Source organism: Phyllopteryx taeniolatus, chromosome 9, assembly GCF_024500385.1.
Source record: "Phyllopteryx taeniolatus isolate TA_2022b chromosome 9, UOR_Ptae_1.2, whole genome shotgun sequence".
Lineage (NCBI taxonomy): Eukaryota > Metazoa > Chordata > Actinopteri > Syngnathiformes > Syngnathidae > Phyllopteryx > Phyllopteryx taeniolatus.
In genome coordinates, this window is record NC_084510.1 from 17121036 (window position 1) to 17145301 (window position 24266).

The following is a 24266-nucleotide window of genomic DNA, read 5'->3' on the forward strand; positions in this document are numbered from 1 at the left end:
GACATTGGCATCTTGTGCATTGTTGGTTTTCAACCAAAGTGCAAGTTACTTTTAAAAGCCACAAATCAAAGTAAAATTCGTTTTTTACTACTCAAAAATAACAACTTGTATTGTGAATCATGTAATTAAATATATGTTTTTCTTCACCACGAAGCGCACATGAGCAAAGAGCCAGATCAATATGATGAACATTCAAACGAGGACATTTTATCCATGCATTCTATTGGCTGCTCCAGTCGTGTCTCCGCTAAGCCTCCTTAAATAAATTCTCATGCCCTGGCGGGTATAGGGAGCGACTTTTTGTTCCCATGGTGGCGGTGAGAGAGCAGATGGTGAGGCTGCACCGGTACCGGTGTCGGTGCCAGACGCGACTCAGTGCGGCTGACCTGCACCAAGCAGATGCTCGTCGCTGCAGCCTCGCCTTACGGAGGATCTATTGCGCACATTTCTCTTTTTAAAACTTGCTAAAATATGTGCATCTAGACGCGCACCATCATCATCATCCTCATCATCCTCAGCGTCGTGAAGCTGCGGCTGCTACATGGATCACAAAAAACAACGTTCTTCCCAGCGCTTCGTAGGTGAGAAAAATGTGCGTTTTTATGTTCAGAATTTGATAGTCGCGTATGACACTCTGCAGCTTGAAGGTAATGAGTAAACCTTAGACAAAGTTAGTCATTTTTATTACTGTATTTTTTTAATACATGGAAAAATATTTCTTTTTTTCACAAGGCGTCCTAGTGGGTCCTTGTGCAGTGGATAGATGCCGCACATACAAATAAATAATTTCATAATGGCTCCAAAACAAATGTATTAGGGAAAACAGGAAATAAAATAGCATGGAAAAGAAAAATGAATAAAAATCGTTATGAGTGTATGCAGCATCTGCTACAATACGTGCACCGGGTCTGAAATGCATTAAAAACATTTTCAAGGACATTTATTTGTGTAGATATGATTATGACAATGCTTTGTCTTCAGAGGGAGCAAAACAAAGAACATGTGCAACTGCAATGCTATTTTACCATTTGCAGTAGATTATTTATCCAATGTAGCCACTTGCATGAAGTAAGAAATATCTGTTGTTACAGAATATACCAAGGTGCCTGATTCTTGTTGTCTACATTCTTGCCATTTTAAGCGTACTGACTCTATGTGATCACACCGACAATGCACAAACTGCAGTGACAGAGTGCAGCTGAAACAGTTGACTAGCAACTATGTTGACTTTAAGAACCATTTGCACGCTCATGAGAACAAACTGTGGCTTGGCTTCAGATTTTGGCAGATGTGGCCGATGAATACTGAAGAAAGAAAGTGGCGAGACTTGGGGGTGTGCATTGTTACGGGATCACCTTTGTCAACTGGTCTGTTGTTTCATTTTTGCTGCATTACACTTCTTACTAAAACCAATAACAGGACAAAAAAGTTGATTACAAACTCCGCGGTTAGTTTTCTACTAAAACAAGAGAAATGTGATGTTATTTGTTCTCAATAGACTGTCAAGTACAACCGCGCAACTTTTGGGTGTTTACTTTGTCCAGACAATAAAAGAAGTCCACGGGCAAATGAGAGTTCAGGGGCGCTTCCCTCAGTCGTCACAATGCCCATGCGCTCAGTTAGTGGCATCTGGGGAAACAAAGGAACATTTAGGTGTTTGTGTGTTGGTCTATGGGTTTGTGCTTAACTGTGCTAGTTTTTGGGATTGAGATGAAGAAAAAAACGTGGTCAAACACTATGAGGTTTTGTTGAAAAAGTCAACTAAGAAGAAAAGATGCTGAACACGAGTGTAAAATGGTCTTCTTTGGTTATGCATAAAATCAAATGAAGGTTTGCCCCTTCACTATGATATTACATTTAACCGTGCAAAAGAAGAGAGGAAGATTAGGAGAATGAAGTGACGTGAAGAAAATGTCTACACTTTGAGCTATTCTGGCTCAAAGATGGTTTAAATTGCACAAATACAGACAAATAAATATGCTGCATCTTAATTTGAAAGGTGTCTGAAACACATAACAGCAGAGCACTTTCCTTTAATTACATGGCATCGTATTTTTATAGTAGTCCTACTGTCCTCCCATATGACCTTCCCGCTTCAGCAGACTTGTGCATCTGCTCCCTCCTTTCGGACTTGGTGGACATGCATCTATATCTCCTCCTCGGCTCTGCAACTCTGCCATCAGCAGCTGCACCAAAGCCCAGTGTGATGTGAAGTGAAACTCTTGCATACTAATAGAGCACCAAGGATGTCTCTCAGGGTGGCTCGAGCAGAGACAGCATGGTGAAAACATCAGGCAGCGCGACTCACTTCATCCTTGATTTTGGAGCAAAACCGCCCGGAAAACTGCTATGTTGTATGTCTTTATTGTTTATGTCAGCCGTATGTGTTTGTGTTACATTCACCTTCTCATTAGCGTTCTCTTCGGCAAATCTATTTGGCCCACTTTCAAGTATTCATGGCTGTATTCTCATTTGATTGTGAAACACATGATGGTGGCATAGAAGTTGCCATGGTAACGACATGCTAGTGTGCCTGTGTGCGGCTGCTGATCCAGAAAAGCCTGTATATATTGGATGCCCAGTGAAAAAGGTGCTCAGAATGCGGGTAGGGGAAGCAGTACCTCCCATGAAAAGTGATTCAGTGTTCCATCATGTCTGTGAGAGTCCGCATTTTGTACATGGCAACGCATAATTTCTTTTGACAAATACGAATAAATGGCCAAATGGATATCACAACCATCTGCGAGTGGTAGTCTGTGAAACTTGTTTTGGAAAATTCTGAATGATCTTCCATTGCATTCATACAGATATGACATGAATCAGAGCAGACTCATCACACCCCCAAAATTACATTAAGCTGTTTTGTGAAGTGGTTAATGTCAGTCAGGCATACTGTAGTTAGATTTTTGCATGTTATACGTATATGTGAATGGGTACTTGGATTAAACCCTCATCAAGATTGGCTAAGCAAAGAGAACAAATCCCTCTTGCTCCAGCCTTCAATTCAAACAGTCAGTTTGATAATGCCAAGCTGTTGAGGGATTTTGCTGCCTATTCCTATTGGTTTGTGATTGTGTGCATGTCCCAATGTGTGAGGCAAAAAATAATAATAATTCTGTCAAAGTACTGCAGTATAGTTAAAAAAACAAAAAAAAAACAACCTTCTAGCAACTAAGTGGACAGTATTGGCTTCACAATGCCACATCTGCTGCTTCAGCCTGCAGATTTAATAATGGATTCTCAAGATAAAGATGCTGCTGTGTAGGCAGTCAGAGAATTAATCTCAGACCTAATCTCTCTCTACGCTCAGAACAAGAGTTCACAAAGGTGTTATTCCACCAAAGCCATTCTTACAGCCTTTCTCTGCATCAGGCTTCACTCTAGGAGAAGTGATCCTTTGGGTTCCCACATGTCCTCCATTGATATTCTTGTCAGGTTATGAGACAAGCATAAATATTTTCTTTTGCTCCTCACATTGCACAAGAGATAAAGTTTGTTCCATCAAATCAAACAGATTTTTATTGGCATCCAGTAACAGTAATTATGCTTTTGTTATTTAGTGTGATTGAATTTGAAGTGTGAGACTAGACTAAAAGAGTTTCTGAATTATTTAGTAACCTCATCGAGATTGTAGGTTTGTGCTTGTACTGTTGTTACAATATGGGTCAATGTATTATTGTAATCAATTAATCAATCAGGGGTTGGGCTAAACATCTTTCTCCCGAATCTTAATTTCCCATTACCAAGACAATACTCTGCTTAACAATTTGCTGTAATGTTTGGGAATAAAGGGGAACTTTTTCTGTTCCTGCGATGTACAAAATAAGGGTAATAAAACATGTTTGGATGAGGACTGGAACAAAGATTGTGAGTCATAAGGTTCTCTCTCAGGTCCAAAACAAGTGCGCCCCACAAATGATCTTTTGGATGAACAGACACAAATTTCCACAGTAACGTTCCAACATCTTGTAAAAACTCTTCCCAGAAGAGTGAAAGCTGTTATATGTTCCTGTGGAGTAATATTAGGCCAGGAGTCCCATTAGGTATGAAAGTGATGCAGTGATTATGAAGCAGGCCATCAGGGAAATGGACCAAATGTGCCCAGCAGTGCTTCTTCGGATCAACAAGGTCAACGTTCAACAGAGGGGGTGGGGGGAAAAGAGAGCAAGAGAGAGGCAGGCAGGTACTGTAGGAAGGTAGGAAAGGATGCAGACACCCACAGTGTTTGAAGATAGATAGATAGATAGATAGATAGATAGATAGATAGATAGATAGATAGATAGATAGATAGATAGATAGATAGATAGATAGATAGATAGATAGATAGATAGATAGATAGATAGATAGATAGATAGATAGATAGATAGATAGATAGATACAGTATATCCTAGTAAGGATAAGCGGTACAGAAAATGGATGGATGAATGTGTATGTGTGTATATATATATATATATATATATGTGTGTATACATATATATATATATATATATATATATATGTGTGTATATATATATGTATATATATGTATGTATATATATATATATATATATATATATATATATATATATATATATATATATATATATATACACACTGTATATACAGTAGGTGGTGAGAAGTGGAAAAATGTTTACTAGGAAATACCTCAAACAACTTACTGTACACCTCCACATCAAGCAATAAGCAGTGGACATAATGGAGATTTTAAAGGCTTAAGAATCAGATATTTCCCTCAGGAGTTGAGAGGCTAAAGCTTGAACAGTGGTGCTTAGTCACAAGGTGGACATAAAAACAAAACAAAACAAGTAATAATTCTGCTGCTACTGCTGGATGTGTCAATGAGAGTAATGTTTCTTAATAAATTCTTTGTATCACCTCGAGAGTAACACTCACAGTAGTACCAGGTTGGAAAAGCATCTCTCTTTGAATTCATATGGAGTTTCCAAAATTTTCTAGTATGCTTTTTTTGGAATTGTATTAATTATGCAGTAGATGAGGAATATGATCTGCTTTAGCTATTCAACATGGTACCGATTGAAGCTCGGAGGGTCAAAACAAATATAAAACACAAATCACCTTACTTTTTGTCCCTTTCTTACTGTCATGTTATGAAAGTACATGCAAACTTCACAAGCTACATCACACAATCTGAACAAGTACACTGTATATACTCAGTTTAGATCTGTGGTTCTTAACCCCATTGTAGGTACTGAACTCCACAAGTTTCATAGGCACATTCACCGAAAATTCAAAACAGTTATATAGCTTATGAGTGCACAAAATAAACGACACATCATTTGCACATAAAATCACTGTGATGAAAGAACAAAACCAACAAAACCTGAATTTCAGACAAAAACTAAAACATTGCTCAATACAAATTTACTGTAAATGAATGTGACTTTTGCTGTTTCCTTTCACCTTGGCAAGTGGTCACTCATATCATGCTAAATGGACTCCACTTATATAGCACTTTATCTACACCATCACAGTGCCCAAAGCACTTTACCAAGCCTCGTATTCACCCATTCACACACACATTCATTCACCAATGGGTGGCTACAGCCATGCAAGGTGCTGCCAGGCCCGCTGGGACAAATTAGGGTTCGGTGTCTTGCCCACCCAGTTCAGTGTGTACCCCGCCTCTCGCCCGAAGATAGCTGGGAAAGGCTCCAGCACGCCCGCGACCCTACTGAGGATAAGCGGAACGGAAGATGAATGAATGAATGAATGTCTTACCCAAGGACACTTCCACATACAGACAGTTGGAGCCAGGATTCGAACCGGCGACCCTTGGTCACTAGACAACCCTCTCTAACAACTGAGCCACAGCTGCCCTCATTTTCTATGCAGTTTGTTCCTTTTCCTTGTTTTTATGTCTACCATCCTCGAAAAGGATTGTCCACTAAGATACGATATATTTGGGAGTGGTTGCTTAGCGGCCTACCAGGAAATAGCATGGATGCTTTTCCCGCTTGTTCTGTTCAAATCGTTTTTTTCTCGTACGTCTCGGCTTTGCCAACCATGCATTAGGACGCTGTGCCCAAAGCACAGCACTGACATCTAAAAAATTGCTTACGCTTCACATTTTTATGACATTTTCTCTTGAGCCTGCATCATAAGCAGAAAGTGATTAGCAGTGAAGAGCACACACTCTGTGTTTATTAAGCCTGTTGTGTAATGGGCTCAAAGCCAGAGTTGCTGACTGCGCCTATCACACACCCACACACACATTCAAGTGGATCAGTGACCCTGGGCTGGAATGCACATAATCTACACCGCGCTAAAAAAAACATGGTAATCACTAGAAAGTCAAATCCACAAAAAAAATCTGAAAACCTCATCATCTGCGATACAGTACTGTCAAATTACAGTGTTGTTTATTAATGAGGCGAGATAACAGGGATAATGTTTGGTTGAATATGTGGATGAAGCTCTATTTGGGGTGAGGTTTAGAAACACAAGGAATGTAAATTCAACTGCCAAACAGCCATCTAATCCACTAGCATCAGAATTATTACTTGGTTTGTCTTTATTTCCACCTTGAGACGAATTAGTTTATGGGTTTATCTTTGCAGTCACTGATGGTGTATTGGTACATTCGCTTGACTTAGGTGCAGGCATCATGGGTTAGGTTCCCACTCAGTGACGGCGTGAATGTGAGTCTGAATGGAAGTCTGTCTCTATATCTACCCTGCGACTGATGGCGACCAGTTTAGGGTGTAGTCTGCCTTCACCTAAAATCAGCTCGGATAGGCTCCAGCACCCTACGACCCTGAACAGGAGAATTGGTGTAGAGAATGGATGGATGGAGGGATGGTTTATATTTGGGCGGCAAAGGACAAGCGGTTCAAACTGTGGCCTGTAACTAAAGGGACACTCACTGTAATTCCTGTGCAATTCCATTGCTGTTTACTCACTTGATTGGTCATTATCTGTCTTAGTTTATGATAAAACACCATGAGTGTTATTCTCAGTCTTATTGCAGTCTTTCAATGTTCTTCCATTTCTGTCTTCTTTAGGTATCTGTCTTGAGAAGAGAAAAGGAAAACATCTGATGTTGAGAGCAGATGTTCTTGAGGATTCCATCTGCAGAGATTTTATTCTGGATTAGAAAAAGGCTTTCATGAGGATTGCTGGCCACAGAGGTGACTAATGCTGAACATTCCTTTTCAAGTCTTTACTTTGAAGACTGGCTCTCATCTAACCATTGTTTGAGCCGTGAGCAGACAATATGGCGCTTGGCTGTCTGCCTTGGCCTCCTTTACTCTGGCTGTGCATGGCCGTACTTCTAGCCTCTCAGTTGTCTGTACATGCCACAGACTGTCCTCATTTGTGTGTATGTGAGATCAGACCTTGGTTTACCCCCCAGTCCACCTACAAGGAGGCAACAACTGTGGACTGCAATGACCTGAGGCTGACACATATTCCTATCAACCTTTCAACAGACACTCAAGTGTTACTGCTCCAAAGTAATGCCATCTCTCACACTGGGGGTGAGCTGGAACCCCTGCAAAACCTGACAGAGTTGGACTTGTCCCAGAACAACTTCAGCTTTGTGGAAGTTGTAGGCCTCAAAAGCATGAACCATCTTACCACCCTGCATCTGGAGGAGAACCAGATCAGCCAGCTGCAGGACAACTGTCTGGGAAATCTCTCTAGCTTGCAGGAGCTCTACATTAACCATAACCTTATAAACTCCATCTCCTCTCGAGCATTTGCCGGTCTGCACAATCTGTTGCGCCTTCACCTAAACTCCAATAAGCTTCATGTCATTGACAGCCGCTGGTTTGAAGAAACTCCTAACCTTGAGATCCTCATGATTGGAGAAAACCCAGTCATTGGCCTTTTGGACATGAACTTCAAGCCTCTCGGAAGTTTGAGAAGTTTGGTTCTGGCTGGCATGGATCTTATTGATGTTCCTCCAAATGCATTTGTAGGATTAGACAACCTGGAGAGCATATCTTTCTATGACAACAAACTGGTCAGAATCCCTCAACTGGCATTAGAGAAAGTCCCCAATTTGAAATTTCTGGATTTAAACAAAAACCCAGTTCACAAAATCCAGGAAGGAGACTTCAGAAACATGCTTCATCTAAAAGAGTTGGGTATCAACAACATGATGGAGTTAGTGTCTATTGATCGCTATTCTCTGGACAACCTACCAGAACTGACAAAGTTAGAGGCCACAAACAACCCCAAGCTGTCGTATGTCCACCGCCTGGCCTTCAGGGACATGCCCTCCCTGGAGAGCTTGATGCTTAACAATAACGCTCTCACTGCTCTTTACCAGCATACGGTACAGGCCTTGCCAAACCTTCGGGAGATCAGTCTGCACAGCAATCTGTTGCGGTGCGACTGCGTCATTCAGTGGATGAGTTCCAACAAGACCTCTGTACGCTTCATGGAACCATTGGCCATGGTTTGCAGCTCCCCGCCAGAACACAGGGGCCAACGTATCAGAGAGCTCAGGCTGCTAGGGGCTTCCGAGCAGTGCATCCCACTGATATGCCATGACACCTTCCCTGGCCACCTCAACCTAAACCTTGGCATGAGTGTCAGTCTGGACTGTCGGGCCATGGCTGAGCCAGAGCCTGAGATTTACTGGGTGACCCCTCTTGGAAACAAAATCACTATGGACACTGTGTCAGAGCACTATCACCTGAACAGCGAAGGGACCCTGTGGCTGTCCCATGTACAGGTGGAAGACTCGGGACATTACACCTGTGTGGCCCAGAACATAGAAGGGGCTGACACACGGGTTGCCTCAATTCGAGTGAATGGGACCCTGCTTGACAGTGCTCAGGTGATGCGGATCTATGTTAAACAGACCGAGTCCCACTCCATCCTTGTGTCTTGGAAAGTCAACTCCAACGTCATGTCCTCCAACATAAAATGGGCCTCAGCCACCATGAAGATCGACAACCCACACATCACGTATACGGCTCGTGTACCTGTCGATGTTCACGAATACAACCTCACTCATCTTCAGCCTGCCACAGAGTATGAGGTATGCCTCACCGTCTCCAACGTCCACCTGCAGACACACAAGTCTTGTGTAAATGTCACAACCCGTAGTGCGACCTTTGCCCTGAACTTGTCAGGCCAGCACCCGAGCGCTGCTGTGCTAGCAGTCATGGCAACGGCGCTGGCCTTCCTCAGTCTGGCTACCGTCGGCATCTACACAGCTCGCAGATGGAAGAGAAAGAACTATCACCATTCCTTGAAGAAATACATGCTTAAAACCTCCTCCATCCCTCTCAATGAGCTTTACCCGCCACTCATCAACCTATGGGAGGCTGACGGAGAGAAAGACAAAGATGGCAGCACAGAGGGAAAACCATCTCCTGTTGATACGACACGTAGCTACTACATGTGGTGAGGATGTAGCAAGGTGGCCTCTTCAGCAGCACAAACAAACAAGAACTTTTGCCATTTTGGTGCAAAAGTCATGAAGTTGTATTGTGGGCTTTGCTGATACGTGGCAGAGTGAACAAGGTGATTTTTAGTAGTATAGCGCATCGCGTTGATTCTTTCTATTTCTTGTTTTTGTCTTCAAGGAAGCAGCTGTATTTAGCTTCAATGTTACTTTAGTTGCTATGCTGTATCTGTGGTGCGTTTCTAACTTTTACATGGATTAATAATACTGCAACAGTGGCCGGGGGTCTTGTGGCAACATCAGTAATGATGAGTCTTTCCTTTCTGTTTTGTAAAACAGGTAAACTTTGTCCACCAATAGGTAATGGAGTTTGTATAAACTTCAACAAATAAAAGCTGACAGCAGGTTTTAGACGTGTTACATTGTCTACTGAATGTTAGCAACTGTGCAGTACTGTTGTATCAACTATACCTTTCAACTTTAAGTAAAAATAGCATTTTAGTTTGCAGATAATTGTGATTTTAAATGATAGCAATACAACAGTTGGTTAGAACCTCTTCTGTTTTGAATTTATTTTTCAAACAATGAACATTAGGATTTTGCCATCTCCCTGATAAATACCATGGGGATGTATTTTATTTTGCTAGAATTTATTGCTGATTTTTTAGTTTATTTTCCACATGTAATATGTTATATTGACAATGTCAAAATAAATACTTTTCTGATTCATTTGCATATTATTTGTTCTTTGTTTCCCCCTCATATTTCTGTTTCAGTTTTGGCAGACAGACTGAGCACAGACCACAGTTAGGTTTATACAGGTAGACGAATATGTGCTGCCTGTTGTTAAAGTTGGGGAAAAGAAATAGCCAGGCGTATTCATACCAACCAATTGTGAGTTTTTTTTTATGAGAGGAAAAGCCAATGAAGTTCCAGGAGACCAAATGGACAGTTGTCTGTCGTTTATTAGCAAGGAGCAACAACACGTTGGAGACAGATAGTTTCACGAGCTGTGTCTGTCTAGACAAGTGCTATCTTATACTGAGTAGGGTGTGGAGTGGAATGTGCCAGAAAGTTCTACTCCTTATAAGGCAAAAAAAACAGATGTTACACCCTTCAGAAACAAGCCCATATAAATGACTTATACTTTCAAATATACACAATCTTTTCTGTTCCTTTTCCCAGGCTACACCTGTCTAGATCTAACACAACCTTCATTTATTTCAATAAGCAGGCATTCTATCTTAATAAAAAATATCACTGTTCATTTAATTACTGCTCGACTGATCAGAATAAACATTCATTTATTCATGTTAATTTTCTTTAAGGAATTTGACATGGAGGTTAAGATTTTAACTCGAAATAGAGGGTGTAGATGTACAATTGAGGGAAATATTCATCACAGATTGTCAGCAGATGAAGAAAATGTTTACAGTTCCATGATCTCATTATGTAGCTGTTTGGTCTTTACTAAACTTTACAAAAAATCTTTATTGCCTCAATGCTATGCTTAAAAGTTTCCCATCTCCCTCACTGACAATCTGACATGAAAAAATAACTCTTTTATAGATGGAGATGTGATGCTCTTAACTGTTCAGCGACATACAGACAACTTTGGTTTAAAAAAATATTTTCTATTCATTTTTCATGAAAATGAGACAAAATAAAAATTCCAAGAAATCATTAGTTAAGTCACTTTCTGCAGTAAAGCAGCACATACATTTTCAAATGCTGGAACTTGATCTTAAAACATAAAAAAAAAAAAAAAATGTAAATGTGTTTTATGTGCATGAGTGTAAGTCAATGGGGCTCCTGAGAGACGCAACGAAAACCAAGATTGGAGGCAGAGCTGTCTGGGGTGTTCTGGCTTCGCGCTGCACAGCGGTACCGGTAACAGTATGACTGAGGGAGGGAGAGAGATGTGAAATTTAAGAAACTGATGTACATAAATACATCTTGGGACAGCACTCTACTCATGGAAAACATAGGAGTTTAAATTAATGAATAGAAGATGGAACCACTTTTCCTTTACCAATGTTTGTTTTTATGGTTATGTATCACAGCTTTAATCAGAAATACTCCAACATCCATAAACTCTGTCTTCTGATGTCATTGAGCCTTCAGACCACAATTTTGTAGTCTATCAGTCTGAGAGCACATTAGCATTCTGTCTATGAAGAATATTTTGCATAAAAACATTCAAATTGAAATAAAGCAACGTCATCGCTTTACCTTGTGACACATGTATGACCCTCCCTTCTTTACTTTGTCAGTACCTGATGGAGGACCTGTCTAAAAAAAGGTAATAATGTGAATGACACGTGTGATATTTTTGGAGCTCAGAAATTGCTCAGCTATGACATTATTGTGCAAAGCTGTGAAGTTACTGGATTGTGTTGTTGTTCGGTTGAGTGACGAACAGTCCACCAGTCTGACGTCCATTCCCACACATTGCCCACCATGTCAAACAGACCAAAAGCATTGGCTGGAAAAGACTTCACCTGCAGGGTGTCATGTTCAGATAATACAGTTACATTTAATCACCAGAATGGATTCTAACAAGGAGACCATGTATCAGGAATGCTTTACAAAAGACAACCTGTCATTCATTATTTTTTTAATTAAATTAACTATACCGCATATACATTTCTTGTAATTGACTTTGCAGGTTGAGCGCTCCCCCTGTAGAGGGTGAGATAGAATTAAAGTAATACTGTAGTATCGATAGATTTTAGATACTTTAAGTCAATTCTAAATCAGGTTTCATCTTTCCTCCAGCCAAACCTCAAATATGAAATATATTGACAGCAAAACTGAAATATTTCATTTCCTGACCGTCACTTACCGGTGAGGTTTTGATGTAACCATCCTCTGCGGAATTATTCTGAGGGAAGTCCCCCTGCCAGAGGTTGGCATAGTGTTGCCCTTTTGGGTTCAGTCGATTTCCCCAGGGGTAAAGTCTGCAAAAATTATAAATTAAATATTCATCTTAATTTTGACATTTAAAATAATTATGCATATAGTATTTAAGATCAATATTCATTGTGTTTTAATTTTACTGGGGAATTTTGCACATGGTGTTTCTCATGTCTGTTTGGATCACTGTTACACATCTTTGACAGGTCTGATGGAAAGGAAGGAAAATTACTTCAGGACTGTTCCACATTACGTTTTAATGTAAAATGGTGAAAAAAAGATTTTCCTACTGAGGAAAAGTGGAGAATAGTCCAATGTCATGGGCAAGGAATGAAATGAATGGATGAGGAATTTTATTGTATTTTTTATCAATGTACTGTTATATAATTTGTTTGTGAGTCAGAGAGCAAATTGGTTTCATTCAGAAGATATTTGAAGCTGCTAGTGACTCTCGAGTCCCAAGAATCTTTTGTAAAAAAAAATCTCATCATAGTGATTTTGTTCGATAAAATCAAATCAATTATTACAAAAGCTAATATATTTGTTGATGATCAAAACACTTCAGTCACTATAAAATACTTTGACATATTAAAAAGCATATTATTATTAATTTGGAGAACAATGTATAAAACACATTTAAAACACACAATGTGTAAACAGCACACCTGTCTTTTAAATTGCCTCTGCAGGCATACTCCCACTCTGCCTCTGTAGGAAGCCTCTTGTTGGCCCAGGTGCAGTAGGTATTAGCATCTGCCCAGGATACATGAAGAACAGGATGATCCAGCCTAAAATGGATTGTTGGATAATTAGGTTAGCATCACCATGGTAAAACAACACACAACAAGAAACAAACATGGATAATTGTTGTATCGCCTTGCCTATCTTTGATACTGGAATCAGGGCCCTCAGGTTGTCTCCAGTTTGCCCCTTTGACTGGAAGCCACCAGGGGGCAGCAGCCACCTAAAAATGAAAGTACGGCATGTAGCTGACAATCAATATCCCTAAATGTTACTTTTTCAGAACTGACAACAGCCCAAAAGCATAGAGGAATTTAAGAGACCAATGGCTTCAGATTTAAAAAAAATGAAAAAAAAAAAAACTAAGCACATAAAAAGTCATTCACATCCACGCTTGAAATGTACAAAATATGAACTGGACTGTTGGATTTTAAAATACTGTACCTCCAGGATGAGAGAACTGGACTGTTGGATTTTAAAATACTGTACCTCCAGGATGAGAAAATTATTTAGAAATCAGTAAATTCGTTGCTGATTGGATTTTGTCTCTTGAACGCCTCTGAACAACCACTTAGTGAATACTGTCAAGGCTCTGACAATAAAAGTCATATTCTGAATGTAGGTTCAACATGTGCAATTTAAAGCTAGATTTGGACACAAACAAATCAAAATAATAAGTAAAATAAACAAAAGACTAAACTTTGGCTTAGAAAAACAGATGTTTTAATACTGTTTTATGAGTAAAGGTTTAATAATTGCATGGTGCATCATGCAGTTTGACAAGCTTGATGACATTGTGAACATTTCTCAGTTTTTTTGTACCGCAGAAAAACATCTGTGAATTTATGCCCCTAGCCCTGAAAGATGCAGGTTTCCATGACACCCACAATGAGAGTGCCCCCATCTGTGGGCCATTACATACTCCAGTGGTCGGTGTGAAATATTACGAGTTTGTTTTCATGTCTACACACCACCACAACAGTGACAATAGGGAAGTATTTACCGCTTTGCTGATTTGATTTTTGACTGTCTCGCTCAGAATTCCTTCAAAAACAAAAGAGTCTCCAAAATTCTCTGCCTGAAAGAATAAAAAGAGTGAACGATTAGTTGGATTTAAAAAAAAACAACAACAACACTGAAATGTTCAATATCATAAAAGAGGATAGAATGCATAGCTGTATTGTTTGATTAGCACCTCTGTCACATAGCTTGTGGCATTGGTAAAGCTCTGGAACTGTCGGTTGGTGACCTCCTGGATGTCCATGTAGAAGGAGTCCATGTGGACTTGTCTCTGAGGGCCCTCACCATCAGCAGGGATGCCCGGGTTGTCTGTTCCCATCAGAAATTTGCCACCAGAAATTAGCACCATCTATATGTAGGACATATACTTGCTAACCTTAGTGCCCAGAAGGAAGTTATGGAATTAAACAGATTAAGATTTTTTAAATATGCTGCTCTTAATCGTATCCAAGAGCAAAACTGTACTGTGCCAAAAGACACAATCATTGAATGCAGCCACATAACATGTACCTATTTTTAATACCACATAATAGAAGTGTATAGCCTGGTAAAATATTTTTTCAGTTGGATGGTAGACATGGTTCTGTCAAACTAATTTTTGTCTCAGGCCACATTGTAGTTACGGTTTCACTCAGAGGGCCGTTATGACTGTGAAACCATATAAATGTTTCAACGCCTCATCATAGTATTACATATACACAACCAACCAATTTATGGATCACTAGTTTTATTTTTTCAATCTTAGTTTTAAACGTTCATAAGCTGTCTTTTTCTTCTTCTCTGTTTTTAAATGAGTTTAACCATGTAAGGCACATTGGCCTTGTGTATAAAATGCACTATATAAATAAATAATAATAATGCTTTGCTTTAAAAGCATTTAAACAAGTGTTGGAGTTTGTATTCCAAATGTTGATGCCAATACTTATATACTCCACATATTGGTTACCGGCCTCCTTGACTACTAATAATCGTTATTGTTAATGACCCTGAAAAAATAAAAACAAAAACAAAGGAAAAACATCAGCCGATCTCTATTTGACTCAAATGATTTTCATCAGTTTGAGACGCTACAAAGGAGTTTCTTAAAGAACAATTAAACATGGCTCACCACTCTCCCTCAGCCTTTGCCATAAATACAGTACACAGAAAGAGTTTATTTTGTTTTCTCGAAAGTGTGGGCGATTACCTGACTGAGCATCCTCTGGCCTCCCCGTGTGTCAGACTCCATCTCATTGGCGCCTCTGGAATATTTGACACTCGGCTCCTCCGATGCTGTGCTGTCCCCAACAACAGCGTCTCTCTTCAAACTCTCACAGCCGCAGCTCGCTCCACCCGGCGAGGCGGCGGGCTCAGCGTGAGCCCTGCACACATGCACTTTGTCCAGGCAGCCCAAACAGATCATTAATAAGGCCAACAAGCGGAGCATCTTTGCTTACACGTTGCTCATATTGTTGATACTTCCGCAAAGTCACGTGGTCAGTCAGCTGGTACAGATTGCACGTTCTAGATTGCGCCTCAAGAGGCTGGTAGTGGTACTGTCAGTTTTAATGAATGTAATTCTGAAAATATGCATCTTATGAATGATGAGTATGACATGAATTTAATTTTAACGCTGTCTATGGAAAATCAAAGGACATCAGTTGGCCCGTTGAACAATGACACAGGCGGAGATCAACAGTGCCGCCGTGCGGAAAGAAGTGGCAGCGAGTCAAACAGCAGCGGCAGAGGCAGCTCAGAACACCGCCTGCGGCCGTCTCCTTGCTTGCCTCCTCGGCGGCCGGGCACTCACAAACCCCGGCTTGTCTCACTCCGCTGCCCGTTACTATCGCTGCGCCGAACGCAGGGAGAGTGGAGCCGCCGTCATGTTGTCGTAGCTGGCCCACGGAGAGCCGAACATCCGAGAGAGCGTTGCCGCCGCCGAGGTAAAGTTGCTCTACAACTTCTTTTCTTTATCTTCATCCTCTTCTCTGCAGAGGAGATCGAGCGCTCCATAAATGGCTAACACTTTTCCCTCACCGCTGAAACCAACCACTATAGTGCTCTTATCGTTTGCTCAAACCACGTTTCTTGGTTTAAAAATGACAGACTGATGTCTTTGTTTGCTCAGGTGTTGGTTTTTTTTCATCACAAATGACGCTAGGAGGATGAGCAGGCTCCATGTGTGCACGACAGCTTAAATGTTTTGGCTTCCATGCAGTGAAAGCCACTGTTTTGGGTCTGCCCTGCTCAGTAAGACGTTTGTCAGGTGGAGCAACGTGGACCTGTTGCAGGCGCACAGCTTCCTGTTTGCGGTCCTAATTGTTAATTATTCAGACTTCCACCAGCAGCAATCTTATTGCTGTAACACGAAACTGAATTTTCCTGAAAACACATGCAAATCCATGGAGTTGTATCAGCCTCACCTCTAAAGTTGCTCCTAACTGATCTAACAGTAAGCGTAGACAAACTAGAATGCTCTCTAGAATTTAATTGTCAAAACCTTTCTTGAAATTAATTTTCACTTCCTCTCTTGTAGCTGTTACTTCGTGGACATCCAACATGTCTGATAAAATGTCCAGCTTCCTGCACATCGGGGACATCTGCTCCCTGTACGCAGAGGGATCCACCAGTGGTTTCATCAGCACCCTGGGGTAAGCGCATTTGAATGGTCCACATGACACTTGCCTGGGTGGTGAGCAGAATTTTGAAGATGTATAACGAAGACGAGGATGCATAATTTTCCTCTCAGTTTGTCAGTGGATGATCAATGAATCAATTGACAAAATTCGTATTCGTACAGGAGATGTGTAATTATAAAGTTGCACCATTCGATGGATGCTTTGGCTTCAGCAAGCTCTGCACAGTGGTGGTTCTAGAGGAGGGCAGGTGTTTTGTCAGAGGGACAAAGCTTCTAGCTACTGTTAGTTAACTTACCACAATACAAAACCAAGCAAGCCTACATCAAATGTATTAAATGTTATTTATATTTGGTTTGCTTAAATATTATGTATTTCTCTCCATTGCCTTTGGTCGACTGTTCAAAATGGAGGGACAAAAGGACATTACATCCTATTTCGGCACAAAAAACAACACTGAGACAGAGCCAGATGGTGGTGGATTTGCCCATGTTCTGCCGGTGCTGGGGTGTTGCCAGCTGGCATCTGCCTTGGTCCCCCGTTCTGGCTGTTGGTGGAGGGCTTTGGGCCCCTGCGGCCTCCTCTGGGTGGCCAGTTTTCAGAGTGCCTAGTTGGGGCCGGTGGCCCACCCTGGGTCCCTTGGTGTGGGTGGTGTCCCGTCCACCGGGCAACTCTCTGGTGGGCTCCTGGGCCCGACCCCACCTCCCGATTGGATGGGGTGGCATCCTCAGCCCCCGCGGTGCAGGCATAGCAATTGCAGGACACTTTTGACGGTTATTGTGCATGCGAAACGGTGTCAATTCACTTGCATGTGTCCGCAGACACACACCCCTGGGACTTATTCGCTGCGTGTGGGGCTACTCACTCATTGCGACAAATAACTTATAACTATGTGAATTTCCTGGGTATCCCCTCACTTACCCTCTGGAGCTATAGATGTTTATAATTTACATAGCCACTCCCACCACACTTCACTTGTACAGCCGGGTCCACAGACAGAGCCAGATGATGGTGATGAGAGAGCTGAAGAGAGGCAAGTTGAGAGCATCACAGAGAGCGAAAGGGCCAAAGGAACTGGTAGACAAGGATTTTCAGAGAGAGGACACCGAGCAGGGCAGGGACAGCTGAAGATCCTGAGAGTGGGGAGGCTGAGAGTAAGACTCAGACAGAGAATATACAGGTTGTACTGTAGTTGCATCTACAAGCACTGGACCAACTCTGGAGGTTTATGATGTTGGAGAAAAAATTGCCTGTTTAACATGTGTTTTACTTTTTATTTCAGTGATGTTCAAATTCAGGGATGATACATAGAAAGTTGTCTTTAAAAATGGGAAATTGTGATGCATATAAGTTGTCTAGCATCAGCTAATTTGCAGTCTTACTCCCCGGTCATCCTTTAAAATAAAATTTAAGAATGTATTGAATACAATAAAAAATGCACTTAATTAATAGCATGAATTAATGAATACAGTGAATCAATTTAGCAATATTGTATGTGTATGTGTGGCTCTTTTATTTGTAACTATAGACAAAAAGCATTGGAACGGAATCCACAAAATTTCAGCAACCCCGAGTGTAAATAACATTCATTATAATAGGCTACTGTTGCAGGCTTGCTTGGTTTTGTGCTGTCGTAAGGTTAACTAACATTAGCTCAGAGCATACAATCAACTCAAGGTGACATTAAAGCCTGGTCTGGCAGGCTGCTACTGTAATTCATAAAGTTAGCCAAAAACTTGTCTTGACCAGCAATCTTTGTCACAATAAAATATTGTTCGTGGTACACCTGTAATTGTTTTTCTTTTTAGTTCTGACCGCCTCACATTGGGGGGATGAACATATAACTTCAGGCTCGTGGTGTATATCAATAACACTTGAATGCCGTATTTAGTGGTGCAACGCACTAAAGGATCTTCTGGTTTAATCGCTTTATTTTACCTGCATGCTTTTATTTTGAAGGCCTGACTTTACCAGCTACAGGATGAGTTATGCCAATGTTGACTGAGTGTTCCCAAGCGGACCAGGTCGTTGTTGCCTTGAGTCGTCAATAAACAAACTTACATTATGAAACACGCCTTGCTGTCTGTAGAACACTTTATCCAAAATATGACAGATCTGATGAGAATGTTGAGCCACACACATTAGTTTCACCTTTTCCGTTGGCACTGTATCATAATATTAACCATTACAGTTCTGTATAATCTTCGATCAGAGAGGGGGCCCAGACAGAGTGATAAAGGGGCACTGACCCTTGTTCAGCAGCAGAACCACCACTGCGTCTGCACTGGGTGCTATTATATTTGTGAATGGCTCTACTTAGAAATCTGATGGCTTCTTCCTTGGCAAATGCTACAGTCTCCTCCATTAAGTTCACTCAGAAATGTTTTTTGCATGATCCTGCAAACGGACAAATGTGTAAAAACATTGCAGCCAGTCCAGGCTGTCATTCTTAAGCATTTTTCTCACACACAAGTTGTGGTTCTATCAGAAACAGTGCTGTATGTGTCGGTGGTCAAATGTTTGCATATGTAAGAGGCATCATTTCCCACTCTTAGCGACAAAGTAGGACTGGAGAGATGCACCGATGTAATTTTGCAGTTTATGCCATGGAATAAAGGTGTGAAAAAGGTTGGAGCACCTTGAAGTGGTGCTCTGGTCCTGAATGACGACACGGGAGAAAAGGAAATACAGGGTTGGTAACTGTAATAATAAAGTGTGTTATTGTGTGTATGCCAGGAGTGAAGGTGGCGACCACAAACTATAAAAGCTAATATTGTCTAGTGCAGAATCAGTAAAGCTTTCAGGACTATGAGTCATGGTGTTGCAGAGTCGATAAAAAAATGGAATGACGTTGCTTTTAATCACGTAAAGCACATTGAGACAGACTTTGTGGCATTTGTTGAGTTCGACAACTTCCCACGCACATATGAGCGCATAAATTTGCAAAATTGTCATATCAGTTTTGGCCCGCTGCTCTTTTTTTGCAACTCAGCTTGATTCTTCACATTGTCGGCCTCTTACAAGCGAATTGAGTTGCAACGCTTTAAACCTTCATAAAGTGGAAGCTTTTTATGGATTTAGAATCAGGAAATAATGCAGTTTTGCTTAATCCATTCCTTCATCAATCTCTCTCTATACGTTCTCTAACTGAACAGATAATTCAATAGTAACATTCTATCCTTCTTTGTCATCTCACACAGATACTTATACGTATTTCACTTGTTTTAAATGATTCTTACCTGTCATTCTTACTGCCATACAAGAAACGCTACCATTATGCACAATAAAACAATAAAATGTGTACACATCTTGTTGAAGAGTGACGATTGGAAGAGAAAAAAATACCGGAAGATGTTTAATTTGGAATAACTCCAGAGAAGTGTCATTCTCGGCCAATAAAAGCAAAATTTGGCACCAGTGGTTCCAGTTTCCCTGCTGGACCTCTCAGAGGGTTGGAGTAAAACAATACAGTAGATTGTTCAAAATAGTAACTGTGAGTCTAGCCTTTTCAAAGTCTCACACAAGTTAACAGCGCTTGGAGGTCATATTTGGAAAAATATGTCATGTTTGAGGCAGATTGGCACATGACCAGAGAGAGCCAATCACAAGTGTCAGGTTTAGAAGGAGGAAGTGATATGGGGGTGGGAACATTTTGCAGCTATTTTTCAAATGGAACTAAAATTGTAAACATTTCCAAAAGCAACTTAATAGGACATTTTTCTCCCAGTAATGTAATGAATTACAATTACATCCATCCATTTTCCGTACCGCTTTATCCTCACAAGGGTCGCGGGCGTGCTGGAGCCTATCCCAGCCATATTTGGGCGAGAGCCGGGGTACACCCTAAACTGGTCGCCAGCCAATCGCAGGGCTCATAGAAACAAACAACCATTCACGCACACATTCACACTTAAGGGCGATTTAGAGTCTTCAATCAACCTACCATGCATGTTTTTGGCATGTGGGAGGAAACCGGAGTGCCCAGAGAAAACCCACGCAGGCACGGGAAGAACATGCAAACTCCACACAGGCGGGGCCAGGATTTGAACCACGGTCCTCAGAACTGTGAGGCAGATGTGCTAACCAGTGGTTCACCGTGCCACTTTACAATTACACATTTTTTAAAATTAAAATTAGAAAATCTTGTTACATGTAATTAGTTACTCCCCAACACTGTGCACAATGTACACCATTTTTACTTAGAGTTGTGCTTTATTTAGATAACCCGAGGGTTTTACTGTTTTAAGTAGACTTGACTATTGTAATGGTCTTCTGACTGGACTCCCTAATAAGTGCATTAAACAGCTGCAGCTCATTCAGAATGCTGCAGCTCGGTTTCTGACCAGAACAAAAAGGTCAGAGCATATTACTCCAATTCTAAAGTCTTTACACTGGCTTCCAGTCAGCTTTAGAATAGATTTTAAACTTCTGCTGCTGGTCTATAAATCACTAAACGGTTTAGGTCCTGAATACATGAATGAAATGCTAATAGAATATAAACCCAGTAGGGCTCTGAGATCGACAGACTCAGGTCAAATAGTGGAGCACAGAGTCCAAAGCAAACATGGTTAAGCAGCATTTAGCTATTATGCTGCACACAAAAGGAATAAGTCGCCAACAGAAGTGATGTCAGCCCCAAGTGTGCATATTTTATAGTCCAGGTTAAAAACTCTTCTTGAGTTACCTTGTGTATGAAATGCGCTACATAAATACATTTGCTTTGCTTTGCTATGCTTTTTAAAATGCCTCACGGAAAAGTTTCCCGGTTAGTTTGTCATCAGTGACTTTTTTTAATTCAGTGTTATAGTCCCAAAATGCCTCACATTAGTTTTTTGTTTGTAAACTTGACAATGTTGTAAAATGCTTCAATCTGCAGCTTGGTGGATGACCGCTGTGTGGTCCAGCCTGATGCTGGGGACCTCAACAACCCTCCAAAGAAGTTCAGAGGTAAGAGACACACATTGTTCTCCTGAGGCCTGACATCATCCCCACTAACTGCTGTGTGTGTTTATACTGAGAGCTCTGTGATTGACACTGCTCCGTGTGTTGTGCTGTGTTTCTTTGGCAACGACCACAATACCTCTGCCCACTGGACTTCAAACAGAGATGCCATTGAAAATGCTAAAGATGCATCCACCTCATCAATTAAGTGGGAGGGATATGGAGAAAACGGCATTGATGTTAATAAACTGAGCACCCTTGGAAGGCTTTATTTACAAAAAGCCTTGAGATGCTTCTTTGGGTGTACTTGCTATCAATAGTCCTCATACAGGAAGTAGAGCTCATGACCCTCTGTTCTCAGCCTGGAGGCTTGTATCTCTGGGGGCAGCTGGCCCCACATTGCGCAGAGAGTATCTGATCTTGCGTAGTCTTTACACTCTATTATTCATCTCTTTGCAAACAGCTGATTAAAATGTGTCCCTTGAGGAAGATCAGTTTTGAGAGATTTTGAATGCTAGAGCATTTACAAGAACATTCCAAGCTAACTTAGAAGCAGCAAGTTCCCAATTATCCCACATGATAATTATCTACAGATGGCATTCTCATTTTTGCCATGGAAATGTAGATTGCAGTAGATTCTGCGGTAAGACTTAAAGGTCAGATGACAAAGATGTTATGGGGTCAGTTAAAATTCATATTTGCATTGTTTACGTAATACATGCACGTAACTTCCAACTTGCATAGTTTCGCTAAAAATGAGGTTTTTATGACGCATATTGAGTCCTCCCCGAACATACCCGAAGCTCAAGACACCGGCATGTGGTTACTCTATCCACCGCAAGGGCTACCGGAAGTGACGTTGCAATTGACAAACACAGCGCGCTACACACTATACGCAATGGCGAGCAACGTGTTGGAATATGTGGAGGAGGAGGATTTTGGCATACCGGAGCACCCAACTGAACTTGGTATCGTAAAACCGTATGTTTGAGCCGATCAGGAGGTCGGAACTTGACAGTGACGATAATGAGCAGCCAAGTAGCAGTTGTACAACAAAAAAAGAGAGTGGCCACTGGGTCGATGTGACGGTATGTCAAAAGCATGTCTTTTTATACAGTCATGGATAAAAAGAATGGCAGCCCAGAAGTGCCAATATTTTTTAGCACGACTATACGTATTATATATTCATATATATTTCAGTGACACGGCACAAGTTTTTACATAGTATACAGTATTCCTATATATTGTGTGCCCCTTGTTCGAGTAGCCTTATAACACGCCGCACAGAAAGTCTTTGCCGTGTCTGTTGGCTTGTCATATAAGCAAAAGTACAGATGACAGTACTGAAAAGTACTGTGTGGGTCTTTTTTCCCTACTCCCCAGTGCATAGTAACCATATTAGAGTCGTTGGTGTATATATAAGGAAATCCTCACCTCTTGTCTGCGCCAGTCTCTGCCTCTGTATCCAATGCTTTCTGCTAAGTCTTTCTCAAAACACGCCGGTTCGAAGTGATCAGCACAGTGTTTGGAATGCTTGCTCGGCACCCATAGCTGACCACGTTTCTCCCCCTGTCGATTGACTTTCCCTATCCACTGGTCACGTATTCATTTTTCATTTGGAAAGCCAAAAAAACGTCTTGCCACTGCCTGAACCATTTATACAACCAAATGGCACACAATAAACCATCTTGACATCGCTAAAGCATACTACAACAAATATACAAGGACAGGAACAACAGCATGGAACAATAGCACACAACACAGAATGAAAAGGCTGTTTGGCTCGTGCTATGTCACAGCGCCGGAAAGAGACGAAGACCGGAAGGCGTTAGATGCAAAAAGCAGAAGGCGCATTCGGCATCATAGTTATCGATTTAACTGCTGTATATCTTCCATATAATCACTTCGGAATGGCAGATGTGGTTTGTAAAGGGGTTCTATTTATCTATAAATTTTTTGTCTTGAGTTTATTGTCACATTTCTGTGGGGCCAATCATACATACACGTGCACTCACTGTGGTAGTCTCGCCACATTGCACTATTTGCATATCTGTTGTTGTTGACCAATATTGACCACTCACGCCAGAGTAGCATCTGCACCACTTGCACTCTGACTGAGGAGTATCTGCAACATTTGCACAATCGACATTGTCCCAGATTATCGCACTACGAGTCACTCTAAACTGCATACATTCCTTGACGTCTCGGCGCCCTTTGCCCAATGGTCATTGCACCGGACTATTGCTATATTATTCATTCAAACCGCTCTAAGGACTAAGGATCTTATTGCACAATTGTCAAACTAAATAAATAAATGTACCGGCATTACCAGATTACTAGAAACCTTTTATTGCTCAGTGTTTTTCTTAATGTCTTTATGTCTCAAAAGTATTCTCTGTCAATTGACTGTCTGTTGTCGTACTAGAGTGGCTCCAACTACCGGAGACAAAATCCTTGTGTGTTTTTGACATACTTGGCAAAATAAAGATGATTCTGATTCTGATGTTTCACAGTCAAAGGTTAAATTCACACTGCTGTTCATGATGCCCAATTCGGATTTTTTTGTTAAATCAGATCTTTTTATGTAGTCATTCACTTTACAAAAAACAAATGCGGCTTTACTATGGATGGAAAACGTCGGTGACGTCACACGC

General features: G+C 41.1%; 3 protein-coding genes across 10 annotated transcripts in view; 2 read left to right on the forward strand and 1 right to left on the reverse strand.

The window, feature by feature from the left end:
• The first annotated feature begins 276 nt into the window (after nt 1-276).
• Nucleotides 277-10108, forward strand: LOC133484208 (leucine-rich repeat neuronal protein 1-like). Of its 2 annotated transcripts, none has more exons than XM_061786450.1 (2): nt 277-592; nt 7023-10108. In XM_061786450.1, the coding sequence occupies exon 2, from the start codon at nt 7235-7237 to the stop codon at nt 9380-9382; it is 2148 nt and encodes a 715-aa protein (XP_061642434.1). In that variant the 5' UTR covers nt 277-592; nt 7023-7234; the 3' UTR covers nt 9383-10108. The 2 variants fall into 2 exon arrangements, with proteins under 2 accessions (XP_061642434.1, XP_061642433.1); XM_061786449.1 differs by having other exon boundaries at nt 277-581.
• A 218-nt stretch (nt 10109-10326) lies between these two features.
• Nucleotides 10327-15762, reverse strand: sumf1 (sulfatase modifying factor 1). Of its 2 annotated transcripts, XM_061786453.1 has the most exons (9): nt 15243-15629; nt 14232-14405; nt 14040-14114; nt 13177-13259; nt 12961-13083; nt 12225-12339; nt 11767-11880; nt 11612-11671; nt 10327-11281 (listed from the first exon to the last, which is right to left on the reverse strand). In XM_061786453.1, the coding sequence occupies exons 1-9, from the start codon at nt 15480-15482 to the stop codon at nt 11180-11182; spliced, it is 1086 nt and encodes a 361-aa protein (XP_061642437.1). In that variant the 5' UTR covers nt 15483-15629; the 3' UTR covers nt 10327-11179. The 2 variants fall into 2 exon arrangements, with proteins under 2 accessions (XP_061642437.1, XP_061642438.1); XM_061786454.1 differs by lacking the exons at nt 11612-11671; nt 11767-11880 and having other exon boundaries at nt 15243-15762.
• A 39-nt stretch (nt 15763-15801) lies between these two features.
• The window catches only part of LOC133484206 (inositol 1,4,5-trisphosphate receptor type 1), a 77597-nt gene continuing 69132 nt past the window's right edge, over nt 15802-24266 (forward strand). For 3 of the 6 annotated variants that reach the window (XM_061786443.1, XM_061786444.1, XM_061786445.1), the window contains exons 1-3: nt 15809-15978; nt 16572-16686; nt 21548-21618. In XM_061786443.1, the coding sequence (XP_061642427.1) occupies nt 16595-16686; nt 21548-21618 (163 nt within the window). In that variant the 5' untranslated portion in view covers nt 15809-15978; nt 16572-16594. Of the gene's footprint in view, nt 15979-16571; nt 16687-21547; nt 21619-24266 lie in introns of all 6 variants that reach the window. The other 3 variants (XM_061786448.1, XM_061786447.1, XM_061786446.1) reach the window with 3 other exon arrangements.

Coding starts and splice junctions, on each gene's coding strand:
- LOC133484208 (XM_061786450.1), top strand. CDS start 7,235: ATGGCGCTTGGCTGTCTGCCTTGGCCTCCTTTACTCTGGCTGTGCATG.
- sumf1 (XM_061786453.1), bottom strand. CDS start 15,482: ATGCTCCGCTTGTTGGCCTTATTAATGATCTGTTTGGGCTGCCTGGAC. Junction 14,115..14,231: donor CCACAAGCTATGTGACAGAG/GTGCTAATCAAA, acceptor TTATTCTTTCAG/GCAGAGAATTTTGGAGACTC. Junction 13,084..13,176: donor GATTCCAGTATCAAAGATAG/GCAAGGCGATAC, acceptor AATCCATTTTAG/GCTGGATCATCCTGTTCTTC.